The sequence below is a fragment of the Trichosurus vulpecula genome, chromosome 3 (genome assembly GCF_011100635.1).
Source record: "Trichosurus vulpecula isolate mTriVul1 chromosome 3, mTriVul1.pri, whole genome shotgun sequence".
Classification (NCBI taxonomy): Eukaryota; Metazoa; Chordata; class Mammalia; order Diprotodontia; family Phalangeridae; genus Trichosurus; species Trichosurus vulpecula.
In genome coordinates this window covers 232,304,193-232,328,735 of record NC_050575.1, presented here as the reverse complement: position 1 = coordinate 232,328,735, position 24,543 = coordinate 232,304,193, and the positions used below count along the sequence as shown (strand labels likewise).

General features: G+C 38.2%; 1 protein-coding gene across 6 annotated transcripts in view; it reads left to right on the top strand.

The window, feature by feature from the left end:
- The window catches only part of ASAP2 (ArfGAP with SH3 domain, ankyrin repeat and PH domain 2), a 256,386-nt gene that overhangs the window by 162,066 nt on the left and 69,777 nt on the right, over positions 1-24,543 (top strand). For all 6 annotated transcript variants that reach the window (XM_036752234.1, XM_036752235.1, XM_036752232.1 and 3 more), the window contains 6 exons: positions 5,762-5,865; positions 5,962-6,031; positions 11,299-11,386; positions 18,056-18,104; positions 18,191-18,357; positions 21,441-21,574. In XM_036752234.1, the coding sequence (XP_036608129.1) occupies positions 5,762-5,865; positions 5,962-6,031; positions 11,299-11,386; positions 18,056-18,104; positions 18,191-18,357; positions 21,441-21,574 (612 nt within the window). The remainder of the gene's footprint in view (positions 1-5,761; positions 5,866-5,961; positions 6,032-11,298; positions 11,387-18,055; positions 18,105-18,190; positions 18,358-21,440; positions 21,575-24,543) is intronic.

Genomic DNA, 24,543 nt, shown 5'->3' with positions numbered 1-24,543 from the left:
AAAAGGGTCCATGACCCACACAAAGAAGGTTAAGAACCCTTAGGCTAGACAAATAGAATGCTATCAATTGGGGGGGGGGGGCGGGGCGGCACTTATCCCTATTACATTTCACCTTATTTGATTTGCCATAATGTTCTGTCTTCTATAGATGTTTTTGAAGTCTGTTATCTGTTGTGTTATTCTCCTTCCCACCTTTATGTCATCTGCAAGTTGGATAAACATGCATCCTTTGTGAAAATGATAGCATTGGGCCATATGATTTCCAACGTCCTTTTTAGTTCCAGAACCTATGATCCTAAAGTGTCATGCCTAGCCAATATTTATAGACTACCCTCAGATCCTTCTGAGGTGCCACAAAAATCCCAAATATTTTTATACAATAAGATGCCCATTTCAGCTAAACCCTGTGAAAACCAGAGGTTCTTAGCCTGGAGTCCATGAGCTTGTTTTTAATGATAACTCTATTTCAATATAATTTGTAATCCTATGTATTTTATTTTATGTATCACCAGACTGCTAAAGGGGTCCATGACAAAAAAGGTTGAGAACCCCTGCTTTGAACTTATAAGGTGTTCATCTTCTGGTGATCAGTCCCTTGACTTATTCAAAGTTAATCACTGCATGGTTTTGATCTGCTTTGGGGAAAGAATGAATGAATGAAGATAGTGAAGAGCCCAAGATAACTTTGACCATAACCGATTACTAGACTCCCTAAATAGACTGTTGCCTTGTTTCATGATCCTATTTCCTAGAACTGTGTGTCAGGAAACTAAAATTTGGGTCTTATGGAAGGATAGAATGTCTATATAAAAGAATATGGAAAGGAAAATGTGTGGCAATTTATTTTATCACATGGAAAGGAAGATAAACTTGGTACATCTCCAGGTTAGATTAGACCCCTTCAGCAGGAATAATTAGGAGAAAGGTAGGTTGAGAATTTTGTGGGATAAATGCTGTTCTACTTACTTAAAACAATTAAAATTTTAAAAGATAGTTTGACCTCATTCAGTGTAATTATTTATAAGTTATCATCCCTATGGAACTCTTTGAAAGCAGAGACTTTATTTGTACCCCTCGCACTTAGCTCAGTGACTTACTTTTTAATTGATTCAATAAATGCAAGGTTTAAAATAGAAAAAAATTATGTTGGCTTCCTCCTTAATTCTTGTCCTTAGGGATCACTAATACTGAGATGAATGAAATTTTTTAGACCTATTCAAAAGGTCTATAAGTGGTACCAGTTAATATCTTTAGCAAGTACACATTTAGCAGTACTGAGCCATGTGATGTCACCATTTATTTTTGTGTGGGTTTTTATTAAATCAATAGACTCACTTCTTAGATCTTTGATTTATCCTTTTGACAGGTTTATTCTTAGGCATTCTCAGAAATTCACTTAGGTGAGCATCATTTTTCCATGCCCCTTCCAGCACGCTTATTCTCAGTGGTACTTGATAGGTCTTGTCCTAACTTTCAGTTTCAGAGATGATGGGGTACCAGAGAGCCAGGGCCCAAGCCCATTTCTTTGTTGTTGTTGTTATTTTTATTAAATTTCTTTATTTATTTTTAGTTTTCAACATTCACTTCCATAAGATTTTGAGTTCCAGATTTTCTCCCCATCTCTCTCTTCCCCCCACTCCAAGATGTCATGTAATTTGACATAGGCTCTACATAAATACATTCATATTGAATCTGTTTTCACATTAGTCATGTTGTAAAGAAGAATTAGAACCAATGGCAGAAACCACAAAAAAGAAGAAACAAACAAAAAAAAGAGAGAGCAAATAATATGCTTCAATCTGCATTCAGACTCCACAGTTCTTTTTCTGGATGCAGACAGCATTTTCCATCATGGATCTTTTGGAGTTGTCTTAGATCTCAAGCCCATTTCTTGAAGTAGTAGGTTTGTCATTTCTATCAGAGACATAACTACTAGACAAGCTCTTAGAAATGGAGAAGGTTTTTTATTCTCCTTGTTCAGGCTGTGTCGTCAGCTGATAAATTCACTGACTTTTTGTGTAGGACAATTATTGCTTGAGTGCAATTTAAATTCAAAGATGAAGAGAAGACTTTTTGTGTTTTTCCTGTGTAGTGGTGTAGATTGGGCTCTTGCTGAGGTTGAACAATATCTAGAAGGTTATAAGACCTTACGTGTATAGAATTAAGGAGTATTTTTAAAAATGCTTTTTAGGGGAATATTCAATGTCCATTTGTCCTTTATCTGCAGGTACATCTAATATATCATTATTTGTGTGCCTCTGGGTAATGTCTCTCAACCCTAATATGTCAGAACTTGAGCTTATCTTATTTCTACTTTATCTTGCTCAGCTATCTCTTGCATGTTTTCCCTTTGTGTGCAGGAAAGAGTGCTGGACTCAAAGTCAGGAGACCTGTATTTAAATCCTCTCTCCACCAATTAGTAGCTGTGTGACTTTTGGCAAATTATTTAATTTCTCTAAGTCTCCGTGCTTCTTCATTAGTATTTTGATATATAAAAAATTTGAGAGACATAATTTCTGGGTAATTAATCATTTTATTAATTATGGCTAATGAATAATTAATAAAAATGGTCATTTAACCTTCTCATAAACCAAAGATGATGCTGGCAGCCTAATGATGCTTATATGCCCTTAGAAGAGTGGATGTTCCAGACAAGCTGTAATCAGCTGGTTAACAATTAATGAGAAGAATGAATATTATAATGAGAGGTGGACCTATTCTAATGCGAGAGTGGGGAATGTGACTTTGATTATGTCACTCTTATTCCCATACCACCTCAAGCCTTGACAATCTAGACGAAGGATCAAGCCCCCACCCAAGTCCGAGAAAACACTGTGGGCTTCCCCAGTTGAATTGGGTCTGAACCAGATTGAGGAGAATGTTAAATCCCATCTCGTTATAGAAAATAGGAAGGGAAAAAATCCTGGATCTCCCCAGTATTAACAATTGGTTATTTAATAAACGTTGCAGTATAATGGGGCAGTAATGCTTGTGCCACCTACCACTTGGCATGTGAAATATGTTCTGTAAATCTTGAGTTAAGGAGAGGCAGCATTGTGTAGTGGCTGGAGAGCTGGCCTTGAATCTGGTACACCCAGGTTCCAGTCTTGCCTCTGATACAAACTGGTTGTGCATCCATAGGCAAGTCATTTAACCAGTGCCCAAAACAACTTTCTAAGGGTATGATTTACAGAGCAGATGCAGATCTGCATTGGCAGCCCCTCTTTAGGAATTTCTTTTACCAATGAAATCACAGGTCTAATCTAAAAAGAAAACCCTTAAAATTAGAAATAGAAGTTGTTATTGTCTTCACCAGCACTACCACCCTTCTGGTTCTCTGGGTAAATTGACCAAGTCAGTTTGTCACTCATCTTTCTTTTTTGCCTTCCCCACATCCAAGCCATTAGTCAGTTTAGTCAGCAAAGATGTATTTAGTGCTTACCATGTGCTGGAGGCAAGGGATGCAGTGAAAGGTAAAAATAGTCCTTGCTTTCAGGGATTGACTGAGTCAACTGAGTGAAGGATGACAGAGGTTGGGGGAGAGACTTGAGGTAGGAACTCTATCCAAAAGCTATTGCAACAGTCTAGAGGTGTTCAGATCAGGGCTTGCGCATGGTTTGTGTGAGTGAAGAGGAGATGAATTGTGAAGAAGAGGGGATCCTAGTGGGGGGCAATCTGCTAGATAGTGGGAGGGGATGAGATCAGTGGGGCACATAGAGGAAATGACTTCGTCAAAGACAAGGGCCACTTTATTGGAGATAGTAGTGATGGAGGAAATAGTAGGGGAGGATGTCTGAATGATGTGAGATTTGGTGGAGGAGAGAAGTTGGAGCTCTCAGGAATGGCCTCAAATATTCCTGGTAAAGTATGATGCAGGCTCTTTGGCTGAGGGGGTAGAGGGAAGGAGTACTGTGAAAGGCTTGAGGAGAGGTATAGTTTAGAACAGCTGCTGTGGGGAGTGGGAGAGGCAATCAGTCTGGGAGTAATAGAACGTTAGCCCTGCTGCAGAGCAGGCCCACTGAAGAGTAGATGACATGAATTTGTAGTGTCCCTATTCAGCAGAATTTAGTGATTTCTTCATTTCCGTTTGTCAGCATGAAAGTGAGAGCTTAGGAGGTAGAGAGTGAGAAAGCCATTGGTTTGGGGCTTGGTACGGAGTAATCAGAAATAGGACAGGGGGAACATGGGATATGAGAGATGAGGATTCTGTACAATTACCAAATTCTGCCAATTATTTCAACACAACCTCTTTAAGCTTTATAGTGGCCTCTTCTCTGCTTTTCAGACACATCTCTCCCCACTCCAGTCTGCCCTCTACACAGCAACCAGCATATTTATTAGACACTTGCCTGTTTCAAAACATACAATGACTTCTTAGTGCCTTTGGATTCAATCCAATCTTAGCCTGTCATCCAGGACCTTGTGCCAACTTGCTTATTTATGTCATCCCATCTAATTCCTTATCACTTCCTTCTGTGGCCTCCATCTAGATTCATTTTACTAGCAACAGTCTCTTCCTTTTTCTCTGTGCATTACGCATTTAATTCATCCTCCTTGGAATGACCTCGGCTCTCCTTTCTTCCAATCTGTAGTTTCATTTTCAAGATTCACCTCCAGAACTCACCTTCTGTGACTAACCCAATGTGATTCTGTTCCCTCCTGTATTAGGTACCCTCAGGTATTTATGCACTCAGTGTGTTTTGTGTTAATTTATACTTGAGAAAATGAATTGAATATTGAATGCTAGCCCATAAAGAGCCCTTCGGGTGTATTTTATGTCTGTTGTTTTGATTCATTTTTTTCAGTTTTCTTATCTAGTTGGCCAGTTCACACTGTTCATACTGTTCTTGCAATCTAGTAAAAAGCAGTTTTTTTCCTCATGTGGCAAATCGTCTAGTCATGCCTTTATCCCATATGTATACAAGTGATTTGGGGAACCCAAGTGTAGTATTTTTTATAGCGAGCTCTTATTTGATGATGAATCATCAGCAATGCTGAAACAGGAAGAAATCACTTAATTGAGTGGAGTGGGTGGGAACCCTACAAATTCATGCCATCTCCTCTCAGCTGGGCCAGCTCTGCATCAGGGCCGACCTTCTGTTCCTCCCAAACTGATTCCCTATCCCACTCCTCAAAGCAGCTGTTCTAGACCTTGTCTGTATTTAATTAAATGAAAGATGAAACCTGAGTTTGATTTCTAGTTTAAAGTGAAATTCCTCACCCAGATTCTCCACTTACCCAGTGGATAGCACTTGAGTATTATTAAAATGCCTTTGTTCAGTCACCTAAAATAAACTTAGCTTCAGGACTATTGATTTTGAGGGCTGTTTTACTCACAGTGGGGCAGGGTGGCAAAAAGCTATGAGATAGGAAACAAAATGAAATTTTATCCTCACGACTTCAGACAGCCTTAGTAAGCCACATTCTGTGACATCTAGATCAGTAATTGGCCAGAAGGTTTGGGTGTGCTGTTATTATCCCCACGTACCCTGTTGTGTTGAGCGGTTCTTAAAAGCCCTTCTGTGTCTCAGAATGAGCTGCCATCTTCCTTTATTTGTAAAGAACAGGAAATAAAATACCTTCGGTTTGAAATGATGTCATAGGGTAAGAGGGGAAAGTGATTCACTTTTGTAGGAAGGGAGTCCATTCAATTAAAAATAATTAATTGGACCAGGATTAAAATTGTTGAAGGGATTGTAATACATGATTTCTGAGGCACTTTTGGTACCTATTAATTTATGATTTCTTTACCTTTCTTTAGGATTCACAAATTCGGCAAAGTACAACCTATAGCTTACACCAGCCTCAGGGAAATAAGGAACATGGGACTGAAAGGAATGGTAATCTCTACAAGAAAAGTGATGGGTGAGTCAAGTATTTTACAAAAATGGAATTTATGTGATTTTTACACTATTTGTATTAAATTTGAGACTCTATTTTTTGTGTTCTTTTTAAAAACAGTATCAGAAAAGTATGGCAAAAGAGGAAGTGCTCAGTTAAAAATGGTTTTCTGACAATATCCCATGGTACCGTAAGTACTTCCCTCCACCAAAAAATTCTTGTTCTCTCATATAAGCCTATGTTTGTGTTTAGAGTTGTCTTTCAGCTGCCCCTCTTCCTGACAAGTTTCTGGGCTAAAATGCGGCAATTTTCTCAACATGGGAGACCTCTACTTTGTTCTAGATTTTTGTCTAATTTTTCCTGTAGTTGTTTCATAACAAGGTGCCCCCTTTGGTGGTAGGGAAGGAAAATTTTCTTATAAGTTGTTAGGACCCTGGAAATCTGAATAAACTGTGCTCAACACAAATCAGATCCTTGTATTACCCTTTCTGGCTTACCAACTTAATCTCCAATTTTCCCAGATACGTATCACAGAAGTGACCTAAGAGGCCATCATGTAGTCCCACCTCTACCTGAACAAGAATCCTATCTATAGATACCCTACCTAAAAAACGGTGCACCAGCCTTCAATTCAAGGACTTACTTAATCCCCATTGCCTCAGGAGGCAGCCCATTTCACCTTGGGATAGCTCTAGAGATTAGAAAATTATTTGGTTTCTCTACAACTTTCCTGTTAAATCCTGTATAGGCTGGCAATTTTGAGGGTAGGAGAAAAGCAGGGATTTTCTGTTTTAGTACCATAGACAGGGTATAGAGGTGTAAGTATGTATTTGTGTATACACTGAAGGAATGAATTCATTCAAGCTCTGTTTATACTTCTCTTATCATATCTGTTTATTTGAACTAAAGCCTACTGAATTCTACAGAGAGCCTATCAGAGAATAACAACATGTTTTAATTTCACACCTATTTGGAGAGTATTGATTCTTGCTCATTCAGCATTTTCATAGAATTATGAAGGGTATAATCAAGGCTGTGGATCTTAGTTTAAGCTAATAAATGATTACCCTTTCACAACACAAGTAAAAACAAGGCCCTGAATTGTGTGAATACACTGATTGTCCTCTTTTTCTAGGTATGTAAGGATTTTTTAGACATTACTGCCCTTTTCTTGAGTTTCCCATCAGAAGATGGTTTGGATTCCTTTAAAATTTGATATGATGCCCCAGTTTCAAGCTGTTCACATAAATGTAACCAGCATCACTGGGAAGCTGACAACTCATCTTGTCCCACAACTGGCATATTTAATTAGTGCTTTGTCTTTGGAGGGGAAATGCTCTCTAGGGATTCCCCTACTCTGTGAACACGTGGCCCCTTGGTAGGTTTGGTAGGGAGCTCTGGCTGTGCCTCTAGCAGCTTCTGGATCGAACAGATTGAGCCAGCCACAGCATGCCAAAGATGAGAAAGCAGATTGTGACTTCTTCATTTTAAGATCTGTCTGATTCCATCTTTGCCAGGAGAAATGAAGAGGATAATCTGACAATGCCCCTGACAGTCACTGAGCTCTTCTTCTTCCTCTCTTGCAAGTACTACCTTCCTCAACATTCTACATTTGCTGAAGTCAGACTCACTTAGCCCCTTCATTTGTTATTTTATGTAGTCAGTCATTGCAGGTGGTGAGTCAAGTCAACCAATGCTGAGGAAGAGCGTCTTTGAGGATTTGGGGTTTTTTCCCCCTATGTATATGTGTATTACACATTTAATGTCTCCTTCGTGTGTTAATTTGCAGTCAGGAAAAAGGACTGCTTTCCAGTGCAGCTGTCTAAATAGGCACCCAGGAGTAGGATCTGGTACACAGCTGCAAATCAGTTCTTTAAGAGAAAGAATCAGAAATTATATTTGTGATGTTGGGAGTGGGGAGCCCTTTCTTGAAAGCTGGCAAGTAACTTAAACTTAAATAATTGGTTTCCCTCACCTCCCTCCAACTAGCTGAGGGATAATGACATCCACCAGTATATATTAAAGCTCAAATTTGGAGTTCCTTGTTGGCTGAGGCTAATAATTCTGCTTTCCCCACGCTGGTAAGAAGTGATCCTTGGCCTCTTTTATAGTTACCATATGACTTTGCTCTAGAGTCAAATAACTCTCATTACTCCCTGTTGTTAGTTTTCCAGAATTGAGTTAGTGGTAGGTTCAGGAAGGATGTGAAAAGAAATTTGAGATTTATTCTGAGAGATTTAAAAGTCAGTTGTGAAGGTATAGATTACCAGTGTTCTCTTGCCTGGCCTTTTCTGTGATATTAGTAACAATTAGAAGGTATTCTCTTTTTTCCTAAATAGTCAGAGACCAAAAAAGACTTTTGAATTTTGTGTTCTCCTCCCTACATAACTGGCTTTAATTTTTTTAATGTATGGTTGTTGGTGAGTCAATAAATATTTCCTTCTTCCTAACTCCAATCCCATGGGCTTTATTGTGATATGACTAGTTTTATCACTTAGACATAGGGAAATAGTATACTTAACTAGGATAGGGTATCCAGTTAGGACTAAGCTTAATTGAGATCTGTTGCAGATTGTTAGGATTATGTTCAGAAGTATTTTGAAAATGTTTTTCCCTTCAACTAAATGCTTAATTTAATGAGACTTTTCTCTGTAGAGTGTGAAAAATTGTTTTGTGAGCCAGAAGATGGAAGGATATAGTTTGGTATTAGTTGGAGCAGGGGTTAATTGAAATATTTTATTTAAAATTTAAATTATTTTAAATTAAACCTGAATTATTTTAAATTTAAATTGTTTTAAAATATAAATATTTTATAGTGTGTAAAGTTCCTTGTCACTATCAATTCAGTGACCCATTGTTGCAGATACATTCAAACATTTTTCCAGTCAATGAAGCCATCAGTAATTTACCTATATTTAACAAGGCACCACTATCCATTCCCTCATTACTATTTACAGTGTATTTGCTATTAGATTATATTTCATGAGTGACTGTAGCTACTCTGAGATGCACAAGCCCATCTTTTTCACACCAGCATTCTTCTAATGATCTGTGGCAGCGATTCATAGAATACCACAATTTCCAAAGAATCAAAATTGCACGTTTACCAAAGATGATTTGCATGCAAGAATTGGCTTAGAAAAGATTATCTAGGAGAGGTATGATCAGAAGGTGGTTAACTGGTCATGTGGGGTGAGCAAGGGATAAGAACAGATGGGAAGCCTGAGTGATGTGCTGATAACCACAAAATATTAGATATCCTAGAAGTAGGCTGCTCCCAGCATGTTGGGTGAGTCACGAGTAGAGGATTTATGGGACAATATGAGCTCAAATCAGAGAGGATGTGAGGTACAGATGAGTCGTGTTTTTCACCACAGGAGGAGGTACCTATGTGGATGAGATCATAGATCCCTTGTAATGTACATACCTCTTTAGGCTTAGCAGATGCCAGCGATTACTGTGCAGTTTAATATATTCAGAAGCCCTCCTATAGCCACATAGTCTCTTACAATCTAATAGGGAATAGGAAATTGAGAGTTTTCATTGTATTTTATTTTATGTTGTTGTTTTTGATGGGGGAAGGCAGGGCAATTGGGGTTGAGTGACTTGTCTAAGGTCACACAGCTAGTGTGTCAAGTGTCTGAGGCTGGATTTGAGCTCAGGTCCTCCTGACTCCAGGGCCTGTGCTCTACCCACTGCACCACCTAGCTGCCCCCAATTGAGAGTTTTCATAGATATCATACACATGCTAAAAGTAATATGAGGATGAACAGCAGGGTAGGGTTACTTCACTGTAGAATAGTGTACCCTTCATTTGTGTGGTTGTTGATAGACATTGACTTGTAGAGGAATAACATGAATCTGGTCTCAGTTTATCTGAATTATGAGGAAGTTCAAAGATCTTCATTGTGACACTTTAAAGAATAATACCTAAAGCTACAAAGAATGCCTTTAGCACTTTACAGAACTTTGTTTTTTTTTAATTTGGACTCACAAGACTTAGATACGAATGATCTTGGGGCAATTACTTCACCTCCCTGTGAAGGGAGAATATCAGGTTCCTCATCTATAAAATGGAGGGGTTGGACTAGGTGAACTCTAAAGCCCTTCAAGCTCGAAATCCTGTTATCTTAGAAAAGATAAAGGAAATGTTGATACCAACTGAGACAACTCAACATAACAAGTCCTCACCACTACTCCTGAAGAGACTACAGAATAGGATCTGGGAGAGATTCTCCTGGGTCATTTTATGAGGTACTTGTATATGGGAGGGGAGGATCTCACAGAACTCTCAAGATGTTCAATTATCCTGAGTTCTATTGAATGAATACCAGTTGTTCCAAATAAGCAGGATTCTACCACACAGTATTTTCTTATTTTCTTTCATTTTGTTGGGTGTGGTGGCCAGAGGTTGTATTCTATTTGAACCAGGCAAAATTTGGAAATTATTTACTTTAGTTCTCCCTTAGCGAAATTTGGAGGTGGGTGAAGGGCAGAATAGTATGTTTCACGGGAAGAAATCTTAGGCCATTTTGCTATTTTAAAACATTTCTTTTTCTAAATAAAAGTAAATCCTTTTTCTGTCTTCCATTCCAGCAGACTAATTATGATGCTTTATGAAAAGGGGAGAAAATAGCTATTTTTGACGCCTTTCTTTTTTTTTTATTCTGTAGCTAACATGCAGGAGTAGATGTATGAATGTGGGCTGTTTTGTTGAAACTTCAATGACAGAGGTGCTTTGCTTTAAAAGACACCTCTCGAAAGCTTTTTTAGTCTCCTGAAGTATGGATCTGTTATCTGTCATCACTTCAAGAAGAAGAGAAAATTACTTATCTGCCATTTGTGCTCTCTGAAGGCAATAATTATTGCGAGGCGTTCTCTTCAGCTTTCTTTCTCCCTGCTGGGAGTTAGCAGTGCGTTTACATTTATAGATGCATTTTTAATTTAGCCAGAAAAGGGAGCTGAAGGTCTGTGTCTGTCAGTGGCCATTCTATTTCATCAGCAGGTATTAGGACTTAATAACCGTAAAATTGAGCTGCAAAGCATTTCAAACCCAGCCAGGTATGGCTGGATCCCCTGAGCTGGAATAGACACGTTGATTACACTAACTACTGATAGAAATTTAGTTATGGTCACGTCTGCTGTTAAGCTTAAACCACACAGAAAAAAATATTCACCCTTTGCCTTGAGTGTAGATCTTAGTTGAGAAGAATCCACAGGAGGATCTGAACATACCTCTCTTGTGCCTTCCAGACTCAGCAGATCCTTGAGGCCTGAGACTTAAATTTTGTATCATTCTATTGCTTGCTTGGTGCCTTGTATGTAGTAGGTGTTTAATAAATGGTTTTGTAATATAATTTATTCTAAGAACTATTGTAGCAAACTAGAAAAATCCTTCTTAAGGTCATGCCTGCTGTTAAATAATGTTATTTTGTGTTTTCTCCTTTCTTGTCACAGGCTAACCGTCCTCCTGCGAAACTTAATCTCTTAACCTGCCAAGTGAAAACAAACCCAGAAGAGAAAAAATGTTTTGACCTCATATCACGTAGGTTTTTCTGAGATCCGTACAGGATGGGGAGAATTGGGAGTTGTTAGGAGGGGGACCTTTTTGATATTAGGGTTTCCTTGTTTTAAGCAATATAAGAGCTTCTTGTTGTTCATTTGTGTCCAACTCTTTGTGATACTATTTGGGGTTTTCTTGGCAAAGATTCTGGAGTGGTTTGCCATTTCCTTCTCCAGCTCATTTTATAGATGAGGAAACTGAGGTAGATGGTAAATTGACTTGCCAGGGTCATACAGCTAGCAAGTGTGTAAGGCTGCATTTGAACATAGTGAGATGAGTCTTCCTGACTCCAGGCATGGCACTCTATCCACTGTGCCCAACATAATAGCTTCCCCTCTGCAGTTCTACATGGTTGCTATTTAATTAGTACTAAGCTTTAGCTGTATTATAGGCACTAAATTAAAAGAACCACAACCTCATTGTTCCTATCACTTGTAGTAACTACCTGTGACGTTATGAAGCATTTGATTCAGATTTGTAAATAACTACAGACAACCCACCAGCCTGTGTTTTTTGTCAGCATGTACTTGTCCCTGAAGGTGGGTAGATGGGTGATAGTGTAATATTTCAGTGATCCGTCATCTTATCGTTGTGGAAACTGCTCCACTGGCACCAGTTGTAACCTTTCTAAATCTAGTAGATGAATCTATAAGAATTGTTCTGACTTTTGTGGAGAAGATTATAAATAAATATAATTATAGTTCTTTTTTTTAACCAAATCAGCATAATTTAATTCTCCCCTTGAAAGAGGATTAGAGGCAATTATTTTACAAAAACTACTGCGAAAACCGAAAAATAGTTTGGCTGAAATTGGGATTAAGACCAACATTCAAGAAGCTCTAAATGAGTATTAAAGGTCATAAATGAAAAATTAAAACCCAATTATGTACCTTTCACAACTATGGCTATAAATAATATTTTTAACCAAACAAGGGATAGAGGCAGTCATGAGATAAAATAATTCAATTTCGTGAAACTGAACAGAATTTTCATGAATAAAATCAGTGCAACTAAGATAAGAAAGGAAGCTCTTGAAAGGGGCGGAGGGAATCTTTGCTTCTTATATCTCTGATATGGGCCTAATAATCATGGAATCGAAAAGGAACTAACAAATTTATAATTCAAATAGTCATTCATCAGTGCATAAATGGTTATACAATATAAGTAAACAGTTCTCAGAAGAAGAATTTAAAACTATAAACAGCCATATGAAAGAGTATTCTTAAATTACTGCAAATCATAGAGTCCTACATGAATCTGTAAAGCTTGGGTTTAAATCTCAGCTCTAATATTTAATACCTGGAACAAGACACTTTCCGCATCTGTCAAATGAGGGGGTTGAATGAGGTTAGAGATGTCAAACTCAGAAAAGAGGCACATTATATATTGATTTAGTTTTAAAATGTAACATTATCTATGTTTTATATTTGTGTGTGTGTGTGTGTACATACACACATTGTTAAATATTTCCCAATTATATCTTAATCTAGTTTGGGTCACACTCAGGAATATTGCCAACCAAATGTTTGCTGTCTCTGGGCCAGATGACCCAGAAGATTCCTCCCTGCTTTAAATCTGTGGTCCTATGATCATAAGTGTGGGCAGATAATTCCTACTGGTAAATTTCCCCAAAAACGCAAGTATTAAATGTTTAAAAATAATGGCAATCATCTTGGGGGATCTAAAAGCATTTACCAGTGCCAGTTTAAGATAACATTGCAGAAGAGACGATGTGGTCTTTGTTTGGTGTCTGCCTCTTTTCCCAGGATTCCTCTTTGTGCTGTCATGACATCCCATCCAGGTTTTTATCCTGTATACTATTACTACAGGGCCTGCTTGCCTGGTTTTAATAAGATCATTACAATTTGATTCTTTGTGAGTTGGGGAGGATGAGTTCATAGAAGATTGTTGTTAACTCTTTGATAGCCTACTGTACAAATCTTTGTGTAGGAGTGTGCTAGCATAATGGAAGGTGCATGGGAACAGGTAATAAAAAATCATTAGTGACAGGGAAAAATCACTTTCCCTCTCAAGGGAACATGGGCCAGATTTAAGCTTAGTAACTTGTACAACTCTTTGTTACTCTCTTGTGACCCTTTTGTAACTCTTCTTCCTTTGCTTCTCACCCCTCTACCCTCAAGTTTTTTTTCTTGCTCATCATCTGAAGCAGAAGTTCTCAAATTTTTTTGTCCTTAGGACCCCTTTATGCCCTTAAAAACTACTAAGGACATCCTTCTTTTGTTTCTGTGGAATAATCTATTGAATTACTGTATTAGAAATTGAAATGTCCTAGTATTATTTTAAGAATAGTTTAGGGGGAGGCCAGCCACCATCCTCTGGACGTGTCAGCCTCACCTAGAGTTCCCTCAACTCTACTGCCATGGCCTTTTCCTCTGTCCTGGGACTGGGCCAAGGGGCGGTATTTAAGACGATACAACTAAAAGCATGGGGGCTTCGAGAATTTGCTTCAACAGCTTTTCTCTCTACAAAATCAGGAGGCAATGAAAAGGAAAAACAAAAGAAGTCTAAAATGCAACAGCCACCAAGAGACTGAAAATGCAGAGGCATTTGATAATTCTACCTACAAGAACCTTCAACATCTTGACTACAACACTTACACCTTCTTAGATTTTAACCTGGATCTTTTGAAATTTAGGTTGCCTCAGCCGTCCTCAGGACGAGAGTCACCTGGACGCTGAGTTAAAAGAAAAATTTCAAGTTTCTCTGTAATTCAACTTGTGAGTCACTGTTGCTGCATTTTCTCCTCCATAAATAAAGTCAGTTCAACAGTAAAAAAAAAAAAAAAAAAAAAGAATAGTTTAGAGCTCGTGGACCCCCTGAAAGAGTCTTTAGACCATACTTTGAGAACTATTGCTCAGTAGGAAGCTGGAATTGAATTAAAAATATCTAGGATCCTTTTCATAAGACCATAAGATTTAGTACTAGAAAAAGGGAACTTAGATGTCATCTAGTCCAGGGGTTCTTAACCTTCGTTGTGTCATCATTTCTTTTGGCAATCTGGTGAAGTCTTTAGACCTTCTCAGAACAATGTTTTCCAATATGTAAAATACGTAGGATTATGAAAGAAACCAATTGTACTGAAATGTAGTTGTCAATATGTTAAACAAATCCAGAGGCCCCAAGTTAAGAACTTCTGATCTAGTCCAATCTTCTCCTTTAATTAATAATCTAGATGTGGTCTGATCAGAGCAAGGTATAGTAGGATTATCACTTCCCTAGATCTGTATGCTATTCCTCTCTTACTGTAGCCTGAGATTTCATTAGCTTTTTTGAATGTTGTATAATACTGTTGATTTGTACTGTTTGTAGTCTACAGAAACCTCCGTATCTTTTTTCCAAGTGAACTGTTTTCTAGTAATATCTTCTCCATCTTGTATATTTGAAGCTGATTTTATGAATCAAAGTTTAAGACTTCACATTTACCCCTAGTGAATTTCATCTTACTAGATTTGGCCCACCGTTATAGTCTGTCAAGATCTCTTGGGTCCTCCCTTTGTCCTCTCTTCCTAATGCTCTTTCTACCACACTGAAGTGCTCTTTAAAAGATAGATGAAGAGAGAAGGAGAGAGAAAACTCCATGACAATTAGTCAGTCTTTCCCTCATCTAACTTATTATTCTTTAATGTGAGACTGTATCTACTTAGTTAATATTTTTCGTAGTAATTAGGAATTTTGAGTGGGTTCTTCACGGTATCTCACTGTAAACTCCTTCTTTGTTTTCCTTTTGCCTTCTGCAAGAACTTTACTACTCTGATTCAGATGTAGCAGTGGGGACAGGCAGAAATGTAAGGAGAACTCTGCAATATGAAGAGGAGCATAAAACCTCTGTTTTCTCAAGAGCTCTTCTTTATGCCTCAGGCCCTTGAGATATGGTCAAGATTTAAATTTAGGAATTTCTTTTGTGACTGTCTTGTAACCCTTCCCCCCTCTACTCTCAGAAGTGTTTTTCTTGCTTCTCTAAAAAAGTCTGATCCTATAATCCTAAAGAACTAGAAAGGAACTTAGAGTTCATCTAATTCAACTCCTTTATTTTATATATGAGGAAACTAAGACCCAGGAAAGGGAAATGACTTGATCGAGGTCATGTAGCTGGTTAGCATCAAAGTCTGGACCAGACTCCATAGGTCCCTCCTAGCTCTCCAGCTCTTGGTTAGCTGTCTAATTTTGATTATCCTTATTCTTCTGTACTTTATGTAGATTGTCCTCATTCTTATGTAGTATGCATAGGAAGTATTTGATCATCAATTGGGCCTGCATTTTGAGTTCCTGCCATATGGATGTTTTCAGGACATGACATTAAATTATAAAGTTTATAGTCTGCTTAGAATTTGTAAAAGAGTCAATCAGCTTTTCTTTGTCCCTAGGAAACAATCTCCATCATTTTCAAGAGCCCATCACATCATTGGAACTTATTTTTCTAATCTTTCCCATCCTTCTTTTAGATCTTTTTTGTAGCCATATTCCTTATAGTCGCCCTGACTCCTTTTTTGCATGATAATGTGTCTTGCAAGGCACAGAGGGGGAAAAATTCCTTCTACCATCCTGCCTAGTGAGTTTCCCCTTCAAACGAGGGACAAACTTAGTTTGAGTTGAAATTTTCTCAGATCTCAGTGGATGGCTTCTAATGCAGATTCCCAAGATACGGTGCAGCCTACCAATAAGACTGATTATACAGAAGTATTCATGGGCTTATTTTGTCTTGGTATGTAGTTTTGTCATGTAGGCATACCTCAGTAACTGAGATTTCTTCCAACTTACCTATAGGCCTGGAAAGGACTTTCTTTAAAAGTATTTATGAAAATTCAGAAACTGCCAGTCAGGTCAGAAAAATAAGTTTCATTGTTGCTGAGTTTGAATTGAAAATATACCTTAATTATACAATGTTTCTATCCTTTTATTATTTTTTTAAAAAATTTTTTTTTGGTCCAGAACTCTCAATTCATTGGAATAGAGAATTCCTGGTGAGGAATATTCCAGTAATTGATCAATCAACAAACATTTGTTAAGTGCCTACTATGTGCCAGGCACTGTGCTAAGCACTGGGGCTATGAATGCAAAAAAAAAAAAAAAAAAAAGACAGTCCTCACCCAAAAGTAGCTCACAATTTAGTGGGGAAAGACAGTGCACAGAAGAGAGCTGAACTCTATTGTACCTTATCTTAGATGGCTTGGGGGGCACTGAGTGGTTATGTAACCAATAGGCCTAAGGTCACACAGCCAGAATGTGACCAGCAGGACTAGAATCCAAGTTTTCCTAACTTGTTATGGCTCTCATTCATATTTTTAGTTATTTAAAAGTTATGATAGAGATGTAGAGTGAGGGGGAAAATGTAGTTTCAGTAATCTCCGAGTCATACCAGTATATAAAAAGATTGGAGTGGTAGAATTCGAAAACTTAAGAAGTCAGGAAACCTGAATCCTAGATCTGGCTCCAATGTAATCTAACTTTATAATATGGGGTGTGACACTTCATCTTTGTCATGTCTTCATGACTCAATGTCCTTATCTGTGAATGGGAAAATACTACTTCCCTTATCTCACCAGACACAGATGTAAGAATACAGTAAGATAATATTTGGGCAAATAATTCAAGATATATAAAAACCCATGGTAGAATTGGCTGTGCCTACCACCTTTTATTAACTGGTTACTACTACTATAATTCTGCCCTCACCATTTTTACAAGTTGACGTTGTCTCTCCCCGCCGTCCCCCCCCCCTTTCTCTATGTCTCTCTCTCTCTCTCTCTCTCTCTCTCTCTCTCTCTCTCTCTCTCTGTCCCCCTACTCTTTCTGTCTTCACTCCTCCCCTTTTGTCTTCCCTTTCTCTCCCTTCTCTCTTTCTCTGTCTCCCCACTCTCTTTCTGTCTCCCCACCTCCCTTTATCTCGCCCCTCTGTCTTTCTTCACTCTTTCTCTCTTTTTCTCTCTCTCCCTGGCCCCCACTGTCTTAGCTAAATAAGAGATTTGTTTAAAAAAAATTTGTGTTATTTAAAAGGTTTTTTTGACATAACAGACTCCACCAAAAAGCACCCTCTTTCCGTAAAAATTTATTTGCATGATGGTTTTGAAAGATTGTTGACCTCTGCACTTTTGAAATATAAGGCATTATCATTCAACAGTCTTATAACTGTGTGAAAATGAGTTGGCAGCTCCTATAATTCTGATTTTCTCTACTGTGTTTTTCTCATAATAACTTAAAAAAACTAGGCTGGAAAACCCTATGAGATTATGTTTTGCTTTAGAAATTGTTAACGAGACTTTTAATAAAGACTTTTATGCCATCTATATAAATAGAAGTTTAAAATCAAAGCTTTTTGGCAGATAATGGCGTAGCATAAACTCATTTTCTGTGAAGATGGTCCTTCTTTGTGTATAGCTTGAGTCTTTGGAAGCAGTGCCTATAGGCTTAAGTGGAACAGTGCAGGTTGGCTCATTTACATTATAAAAGTGCAGTTATTACTAGGCAAGGGTAGACATTTGAAGGACATGAAGAAACATGATTTTATACAGATCGTTAATTTTCCAGTAGAGAACTAAACTATTCTCAAGGTTAATTATCAACTATTTTCTTTTGTAATTATCCATGGATGTAGTATTTGGCTGTTCAATATATGAAATCTCTCTTGCACAGATGATAGAACATACCACTTCCAAGCAGAAGATGAACCGGAGTGTCAAATGTAAGTTTTTGGGAGCTGTGCTTGGGGCTGGGCAGGCAGTTGTAAATTGTTCTTATAATACATGGAGCCTTCACCATTGTCTTTAGATGGATGTCTGTGCTACAGAATAGCAAAGAAGAAGCTTTAAATAATGCATTTAAAGGCGATGACAACACTGGAGAAAATAATATTGTCCAGGAGCTGACAAAGGAGATTATATCAGAGATCCAAAGGATGACTGGAAATGATGTCTGTTGTGACTGTGGAGCACCAGGTGACTATTTATGTTGTAGTTGTCTTATAGTTGTTTTAAAATTTCATTTTAACAGATCAAAGCATACTTTCTCTACTTTATATTTCTTGGGTTTGTATTTTGGTCTGTGTTTTCTTTTACAACATGACTAATATGGAAATATGTTTTGCATGACTACACATGTATAAACTGTATCAAATTGTTTACCTTCTCAATGAGAGAGGTAGGGAGAGAATTTGAAACAAAATTTAAAAAAAACAACTGTTAATTGTTTTTACATGTAATTGTGGAAAAATAATATAAAATAAAATTTCATTTTAGTTTAGTGACTCAATTCCTATATGAACATAATAGCTCTATTGTACAAAAATACCTCGTGAGCTTGTAGACCACATGGTTTTGCTTTCCCAGCCTAGGATGGGAAATATTTTCTCAGCCAAGACAGCAGGAGAGGACACAAAGTGGGAACTGTAAAATGTGAGAGTTGAGCAGTCCCTTGTGACATAGAATGTCAGAGCAGGATGGGTCTTTAATACATAGATGCACCTACCTCCCAGTGTTTTTATAACGATCAAATGAAATAATAATTGTAAAGTGCCTAGCATGGTACCTAGCAGATAGAACACTCTGTATAAATGTTAGCTATTAGAAGAGCTAATATTCAAACCTAGATCCTCTGACCTCAGATCTGTCTTTTTCCTGCTATACCACATGATGGTATTTGTTTTGCTTGACTATGCTCATTTGTTAAAAGCTTTTTTAAAAAAAAAAATTTAATTGGCGCTCAGAGATTTGGGTGGGGAAAGGGGGCTAGCTAATAGAGTTGTGTTCCCCCCCTCCAAAAAAAATGGTAGCCATTGATACTTTTCAAAAAATGCACAGAAAAGAACAGAAGGATGGGATGCATAGACAAGCAGAACATCTTTGAGAGTAACTTGCTGAACATATACATGTGTGTGTGATTTTTTTTTAAAAAAAATCTATATAGAATAGTCAATATTTCATATGTAATCCTTATTTCATATTCTATTGTAGAAATACCAAAAAATTTTTTGTGCTATTTTAGAATTTTTTTTAAAAGGAAAGATGCACTGATTTCTTTTTTTTTTTAAATACTCCAATACGTTATTCTGTGGAGATCTGTCTACTAAAATTTTAAACACTATTTGGTCCCAGGGAGCCATGGAAATAGTGTGGGATTTGGGATCTGGATTTGAATCTTGGCTCTGCCTTTTACTACTACCCACTTGTATGACCCTTGGGCAAGTCACATTGTCTCTCTAGGCCTCATTATCCTCATCTATAAAAGTAGGGGATTGGCCTTGATGAGGTCCCTTCAAGCCCTTTCACTATGACTTTACAAGTCTATATTAATGAGTGAATCATTAGTAAACTCCAAAATCCTAGTCCCAAAGTCTGTGTTGTCATAGGATCATAGACTTCGAATTAGGAGAGATTTTGGAGGCCAACCCCTTCATTTTAAGGTGAGGACACTGAGGCAACTCAAGATTGTTTAAATGACTTTCCTAAGGTCATATGTGTAATGTTAGGGATGGGTTTTGAATCTCACTCCTCTGACTTCCAGGCCTATGCTTGCCTGGCACCTAGTAGAAACTAACTAAATTGTTCTTGAATTCATTTTTTTTATTTTGGGGTGTACTTGTTTTTAGGGTGCATAAGTAGGGAAAGTATTTACTATTTAGCAAAACTAGACCATCTGGAAAGAGTTGTTGCTTTTAGACACCTTCCTCACCCATCCCACATACAAGTATACCTTCTTTTATAAAGTAGATACATTCCTGAAAAGTTGCCTGTGAATCATAGTGTTGTATACTTTTTAAAAACTACTCAAGGCTCTTGCCATTTGTATTTTATTTTTGCAGTCCTGGTAATATAAACTCAAACATCTTTTTTTTTTGTGCTTACAATGACTCTATAAAGTTCTTTGAATACATTCAACGAATCACAAAACTTTAAAAAAAAACTGGGAGTGAGCTCTCCAAGCAACTGTGACAGTAATGATTATGATACTAATGATGATCAGAATTGGTAATAACAGATGTTTACATATCAATTTAAGGTTTGAAAAGTGCTTTGCATATATTATCTCATTGAATTTCCTTCATTCCCTTTTGCCTATTTCTGGCCAGGATATGTTTTCTCATAAACATGGTGCAGAGAGGAAAGAGAATGTCTGGGATAGATATGGGTGTGTTTATATCCACATCGTGTAGCCTACCTTAAGAGGGTTTACAGGATAAGTATAGAGTGAGTGGATGGATGGATGGATGGATGGATGGATGGATGGATGGATGAATGATGCACCCTTCGTTAGCTAGGAGATACAGCTTATTACAGTAGGAAGAACACCATGTTTGGAGTGAGAAAAGTTGGAGTCTTGACCCTATTAGGAGCTGTTTCTATGATGCTGGGCAATTCAGTCTGCCTCCTTGACCCTGTTTCTTCCTCTGTAAAATAAAGATAACCCCACCTACCATAACTACAGATTTATTGGAAGAATACCATGTGACTCAAGTGAGACAGTATGTGTGGAAATATTTTGTAAACAGTAAAGTCCCATAAAAATGTATAGCTGTTATTTATCCGTAAGCTTAGGACAATGAAAGCTCTTGAGGGCAGCAAGTACTTTTCATTTTTGGTTCTATATTCATAGGATTGTAGACCCATAGATTTAGATCTGAAACGGACCTTAGAGTCATTGGCCCCAGCTTCCTCACTTTACAGATGAGGAAACTCGAGAAGGTGAAATGAAATGACTTGCCCAGAATCACACATCTAGTAAATGTCTGAGAGGCACGGGTGAGATTCTCCCTGACTCTGAGATTAGAGTCTTAACCTCTATGCTGTCTAAATTAGGAGAGTGCCCTGCAAATAAAAGGCATTGCTACAGACTTTTTTAAAAAATTGAATTGGAATACCCAGCTGTGTTGGGGATTGAAACAAGTTGGAGGAGTACTGTGCTCAATAATTACATAGTAGATCGCCTACATAGGGCATAGGTAAGCCTGATCCTTGCTCACAAGGCACTCACACTCTTTCCTTACTTATATCACTTAGTTAACCTTATTCCTTTTATCTGGCAGATCCCACCTGGCTTTCCACAAATCTGGGCATTCTGACGTGCATTGAGTGTTCTGGGATCCATCGAGAGCTGGGTGTTCACTACTCAAGGATGCAGTCGCTCACGTTGGACGTGTTAGGAACCTCAGAGCTTCTGGTAACTAGCAGGTCTTTGGTTCCAGAGAGGAAAACGTGTTGAGCCTGGGTGCAAGTTCTTGGTCTTTGTATTTAACCATCCTTCCATTCCTCAGAATTTTAGGGGGTAAGGTATACATTTGAGGCAGCTTTGAGGTTATTATAAACATTTTTCAAATTCCTTATTTACCAACTCTCCTTTCCATGCTGACACTAAGGACAGATTTTGTCATAAAGCTTATTCTCTTAAATAAGATGTCTGCTGTAACGCAGCTTCCATTTTTTAGGAAGGAAGTTAAGGAAGGTCATTAAAGAAAGGGCAAGATAGTGCAGAATTCCAGGCATCTATAATCACAGTATTAAAGCAGAAAGTGACCTGAGAAGAGTGTCTGGTCTAATGCCCTCTATCTGGTGGTGGAAAGACCTCCATACCTGAGAGGTAAAGTTACTTCTGTAATGTCACAAAGCTGGCAGGTGGCAGGGTCAGAACTCAAACCAAGGGCTCCTGAGTCTCTTGACTCCAAGTCTCTATATGGTTCAGCTGAAAAAGAATGGGACAGTTACCTAAGTTCCAACATACTTAACTTTTTAATAGGCAAATATATCTACCTGGCTCTTTATAATTTCAGTCATGGAAGGTTAAAGTTGGAAGAGGCCTTAGAACACACACCCCTCCCAGCCACCAGCTACCCATGCTATTTTGTAGGTGAGGAAACTGAGTCTCAGAGAAGCTAAGTGACTTTCCTAAAATTACATAGTAATTTATAGATCCAAGACTCGAGGCAAGGGCATTTGGCTCAAAATCCTGGTCTCTTTCCACTCCATATTTCTACCTCCTATGATGCTGCCCTTTAATTGTATGTTAGCTATAACTTCTTTTTTAGTGCTTAAGTTGCATGATAAATCTTTCGTTCTTGGTTCAGAGAATAGCATATGCCTGAGGATGATGGTGATGATGATGATGATGATAGGTAGCTTTTATATAATTTAAGCTAAAAGGTTTTCAAAGAACTTTACAAATATTACCTCATTTCATTCTCATAACTGGGTGCTATCATGATCACCATTTTATAAATGTGGAAACTGAGGCCAAGACTGGTTAAATGACTTGCCCAGGGTCACACAGTTAGTAAGTGTCTGAAACTTGGATTCCAGTCTTCCTGACTCCAGATTCAGCTACCCCCCCCGTCCAAGCATCACTTTGCCGCCTCAGTGCCGCTCACGTGATGAGTAGTAGTTGGAGTGCTAGGGCTTTTTAACAGTTTCCTCTAGAATGACCAGCTTATGGCTTACTCAAATGACTGGTTGAAAGCAGACTTATGGAGACAGGTGGCATAGTGGATATACTTGGACTCAGGAAGATCTGAATTTGAATCCTATGTCTTACACTTACTAGCTGGGCACGTCACCTTAGTTCCCTGAATTTCAGTTTTCTCATCTGTAAAATGGGGATGATTAATAATATTAGCTCCTACTTCATAGGGTTGTTGGAGAGATCCAGTGAGTTAACGTGACGTACATTGCAGAATAAAGTGCCGTGTAAGTGCTAGCAGTCATTGTTATGTCATTATCATTACTTATGCTGTTTCCTCGGATTGCCTTGTTCATGAGATCTAGTGAGATGCTTTCAAAAATTACAATGAATGACTCTGTTGAGGCTGGTATACGTGATTTTTTTTTCCTTTGAGGCTATAAATATTAAGTAGATATTGATTTTCATTGATTTTAATGTCAAGATTAATTGACCTGAAAGGAAAGCGTTTACTGAGGCAAAGCTGAAGTCAGTAATACCCTCATGGGACAATAAATCTTACTGCCGAGATAGCGAAGCCAAAGTGCACATATGTAGAGTACATTTTCAGCCGCCTTGTTAAACTTCCAGTACGTCTCAGAATTCCCTTCATGGCCTAGAAGTTGCAAAAAAGAAAAAGTTAAATGTTTGGTAAAACTTTTAAGTTCCTCCCATTGAGCCTATAAATGTTTGTGCCTGGTTCATTGAAGGAGAAGACTTTTCACTAGATTCGGTCCCACGTACGCGACGTGCAGTTTTCATTTTATGAAGATTTAATCATGCAAAATAATAATAAAAATAGCTAACATTTACATATCTCTTTAAGGTTTACTTAAGCAAATGCTTTACAAATATTACCTCAATTTATCTTCACAAAAGCCTCGGGAGGCGGATGATATTGTTATCATCCCCATCTTACAGATGAGAAAACTGAGGCCAGCAGGTGTTCCTTGAGGCTGGATCTTTCAGACTCCAAGTCCCAAGCTCTATCCACTGTGCCACCTTGCTGCCTTGAGCAACAACTTATATTTACATGTTACAGACACACATGGGATCAGATAGGTGGTACCGTGAGGCAGCTAGGTGGTGCAGTGGATAAAATGCCGGGCCCAGAGTCAGGAAGTTCATGAGTTCAGACACATAAAAGATGTGTGACCCTGGGCAAGTCACTCTACCCTGTTTGCTTCAGTTTATTTATCTTTAAAAGGAGCCAGAGCAGGAAATGTCAAGCTGCCACAGTATCTCTGCCAAGAAAACCCCAAATGGGGTCACCAAGAGTCAGACCCAGCTGAAACGACTGAACAACAGCAAGATAGATGTACAAATGTGAACATCTGTATGTACTTCGGATTATAGATTTAGAGCTGGAAGGAGCCTGTGGTCCTCTCATTTAACCCCAGTTTATCGTTGCAGAAACCTGTCTCATACAAGTTAAGCGACTTGCCCAAGAGCACACAACACAGGCAGTAAGTAAATGGCAGAGCTAAGATTTGAACCCAGGTCCTCAGACTCAAAACCATTATTTGTTCCACTGTGCTACCTAGTCTGTCAATATGTGTGAGTATATGAAAGGCAATGTAATGGATGAAACCCTGTACTTAGAGTCAGTAAGACCTGGGTGAAATCCTGCCTCTGATACCACCTGTGTGGTCACATGCCCCCCATGATCCTCAAGGAGCCCGCCAAGATTTAGGTGCTAA